At 54.2% G+C, this 3,862-nt stretch overlaps 1 protein-coding gene across 1 annotated transcript; it reads right to left on the reverse strand.

Moving 5' to 3' along the window:
* Positions 1-3,096: 3,096 nt before the first annotated feature.
* Positions 3,097-3,567, reverse strand: LOC117800916 (nucleoside diphosphate kinase A-like; the record flags this gene model as incomplete). Its single annotated transcript, XM_034653474.1, is given in 1 exon segment — positions 3,097-3,567. A coding segment is annotated over 1 exon segment (471 nt), but the record flags the coding sequence as incomplete, so codon positions are not given.
* Between the last annotated feature and the right edge of the window lie 295 nt (positions 3,568-3,862).

Raw genomic sequence — 3,862 nt, forward strand, 5'->3', positions numbered from 1 at the left:
CCTAGGACACGAGTGCAGAGCTTTACAGAGCGTGCTCACAGACTCTGTTTACCCCGCTTGGTAATGCGTACGCGCTGCTCGGCAGCTCCAGGCCCCGGGAAAGCACTCCGCTGTTGGGCCTTAGGACTAGACCCTTACTGTCACCCCCTGCAGTGGGCCATCTTCTCTCTATAAAAAATGAAGAATCCCAGGCTCAAGATCAGAGCAAACAAACGGGGCCTGGACTGGGGTCCAGAAGTCCTGGCCACACTAGCACACTTCTTACCGCACAAGCGCTTCCTTCCTCCTGCGGGTGCATGGCCTGCCCTGTGATGCTCAGGTCCTGCCTCCACCTCCCCAAAGCCAGGCTCAGCCGGAGGGGAACGTGTGAGAGGCAGGAAAAGGGCTGGAGGTGCCCGCCCTGCTTACAGCTGCCCTGTCAGTGCCCGGAGGGGCCCCAGGAAGGAGAGTCTTCTCCGCCTTCTTCCACACCGTCCTCTGTGTCTCCACGCGGCGCACGAGGTCCTGTGCCTGCAGGTGGCACTTCCTGACCCAACCGGCCACGTCCTCCTAGGTTTGAACTCCCAGGGCCGCGAGCAGGTGCCGCACCGGACACCATGCCCCTGATCGCGTGGGTTTGCCACTTGCAAAGTTCGTCTACAATCTCCTTTAGGTCGATGCCTCCCACACCCACAGGGAGAAATTAGAGCTCATTTCCTTGACTCGGAAGCACAGAGGGCGTTCTCCACGCGGCCCTCCAGCCGTGCACTTGAGGGGACAAAGACAGATGCTGGTGCATGACCTGCCCCCGAGTTCCTGCTCCTTCCATTACAACCTGCTCCCTCCGCTCTCCTGCAAGGCCAGCCCCACAGAAATGGAGCCCCGGGTGTCTGTCAGCACCGAATTTATTGAGAAGCTCCTAAATGTCTCCACTGCCCTGAAGTCTCCCTGCGGCCTGGAATCCCCGCCGCAGCCGCTTTCTGTGGCTTCTGTAACAAATCCTGGCAGCTCAGACAGTGAGAACGTCGTGTCTTAGAGTCTGGAGCTCGGAAGCCCGACGCAGGGTCCGTTGGGCTAAAATCAACGTGTCTGCAGGTCCATGTTCCTTTTTGCAGGCACCAGGGGAGGATTCTGTGGCCACGTCTTTCCCAGCTTCTAGAACTTGTTCGTGCACCTCAACTTGCAGCCCCTTCCATCTTCAGCGGCTGCAACCCTGCATCTCTTACCCTTCTCCTCCCCCACCAGCACACTTGGGAAAGTCTCTCACTTACAGAGACCCTTGTGATGACACTGGCTCCCCCGGATCATCCAGAACAATCCAGTTCCTGACCACCAGTTCGGCTGACCAGCAACCTCGACTCCATCTGGTACTGAAATTCCCATTTGCCACAGGAGGCGACGCGTTCACAGGTTTCAGGGACAGCTGTCTTCCAGGGTCATTATTCCTTCTACTGCTCCTTCTGTTAAGACACCATGTCTTTTTTCTTTTTTTAAGATTTTATTTATTTATTTATTTAGAGCGTGCGAGCAGAGGGGGGGGCAGAGGGAGAGAGAATCTCAAGCAGACTCCCGTCCCAGCGCAGAGCAGACGTGGGGCTCGATCTCATACCCCTGAGATCATGACCTGAGCCCAAATCAAGAGTCTGGACGCTGAACCCACTGAGCCACCCAGGCACCCCGAGCCACCCAGGCGCCCCGAGACACCGTGTCTCAATAGGCATGACTACATGGAGGTGTCCCCTGGGAGGGGTGACACATTCACCGCCCACGCACATTGGCCCACTGGTCACAAGAGGGTGTTGGCAATAGAACCGTGAGAGACTGGGATCCTGGAAGGGCTGCAGAAGACGGGGGGCCTAACTCTTCACAGATGATAGACTTTCTGTAAATCTGGAGAACTCTATGGACCTTCTTCCTAGAAAAAGAAAAAACCGCATATACATTCACAGAATGATGCTTTCCTTTACAGCTGGAGCCCCCATGCCTGCCCTGTAACTGAAAACAAAGGAAAACATTTTCCTGCCATGACCTGTCATCACTAGGTCTTAATCGACCTTCTTGACCCTTGCCAACCACTTCCAGCCTGTTTGTTCGCTAGGCCCTCTGCCTCACTCCTGTCTGGGCCCTGCTCTGCATCCCTGAAGTCCTAACTTTCAACTGTCCTGGTCTCCAGAACCTTCTTTCAGGTTTCTATAGCACTCTGCACTGAACCGTCCCCTCCGTAAACGGTGGCTCCCTATGTCTGCGCCTCCCTCCTCCTGGCTGCTGGGGAGGCGGGAACCGGGGTCTCACTGGTGTTCCCAAGCTGCCAGTTGGGAAATAGTTAAAACCCACATCCTTGATTTATGCAAGATTCTTCTGGAAAGACTGGCTGAAAGAATTAAAATGAATGATAGCAATTAACTATTTCACATTAAACCATTAACGGAGACAGTTTATCTATCCCCCTCAGAGGGCTGGGGGCTTTTATCTTCCATCAGAGATGCTTAGAAGACAAAGCACAGATTTCTAAGGTGTGAGCGATGGAGGGAAGGGGCGTCTGGGCTGGGAGTCTCTCAGATCAGGTAGGGTCTGCAGTCTACACCCCTGGGGCCCCTTCCAGCAGGAACAGATTTTCTTCTGACACCTTCCTATTTCAGTGCTAATCATCAGATCACGGGGAGACCCTGATCGGTCCCTAAACCTGTGCTGCCAGTTCTTGGCCAGAGTAATGTGGACCATTCTGGAAAGATTACCTTGTCTACCCTTGTAGGAAAGATGCCCAGAGGTAGACACAGGATCCTCTTTGTCCCTGGTTCCACACCCAGGCACCTCACCCTGTGCAGGTGAGACACCCTGCTGAGTCACTTGACTAAGCCAAGCAGACAATGCTTCGTGTCCAGCTGCCACGTGACCCCCTCATGGTTCTGTTCGCTTGTTGTTGTTTTTTAACACGGGATGAAACATTTTAATCTAGTGGTTTCACATAATACTACAGGGAGCACGTCCAGCTCCAAGAGTTCCCCTCCAGATGTTAAGGAAGTTCTCAAAAATAACCCGATTTGCCGGAGCCCGGCCCCCTGCCTGTGAGAGGCCGAGAGAGCAGAGTGGGCAGAGCTCGCGGGGTCTGCTCTCCTGTCATTCCTTGTGGGTCCAGTTCTGAGCACAGCTCTTCTAATCCACCAGCTCCTAGGGCCCAAACCACAGGCCGGTCTCCTTCCCCGCACCCTCTGAGGAATCACAGCCATGGATAATGTTCCCGCCAGCTCGGGTGCAGAAGTCCCCACGGATGGTCCCAGGCTTGGAGTCCGCAGGGCTGGTCTCCCTGAGCATCACGTGACCTGTCTTCAGCACTTTCAGCCCCTCCCAGACCCTGGCACCCACAGGCCCTGATTGCAAGCACCTCGCCAGGCCGGCAAAGAACACACGGTCCTTCAGGTGCACATAGTGTTGTTCCTTGAGAAGGTCTTCAAAAGCCCGAATTAATTTCATAGCAATGAGGCAGAATCCCTTTGGCTTTAAGCACTTGAGGCCCACGCTGCGTTGGACCCCATCAGGCTGGATAGCGATGAAGGTGCTCTTGGCCACCGTCCCCTCCAGCTGCTTGGGCTGCACCCGTCATGGTTCTGTTTTCTGATTTTTGGTAAATTTTATTTTATCCTGATAAGAACACACATGAGATCTACCCTCTTATTTTTTTTAAAGATTTTTTTTTTAATTTATTTATTTGAGAGAGATAGAGACAGCCAGCGAGAGAGGGAACACAAGCAGGGGGAGTGGGAGAGGAAGAAGCAGGCTCATAGCAGAAGAGCCTGATGTGGGGCTCGATCCCATAACACTGGGATCACGCCCTGAGCCGAAGGCAGATGCTTAACCGCTGTGCCACTCAGGCACCCCAGAGATC

This window comes from Ailuropoda melanoleuca, unplaced genomic scaffold (genome assembly GCF_002007445.2).
Source record: "Ailuropoda melanoleuca isolate Jingjing unplaced genomic scaffold, ASM200744v2 unplaced-scaffold9089, whole genome shotgun sequence".
In the NCBI taxonomy this organism is placed as follows: domain Eukaryota; kingdom Metazoa; phylum Chordata; class Mammalia; order Carnivora; family Ursidae; genus Ailuropoda; species Ailuropoda melanoleuca.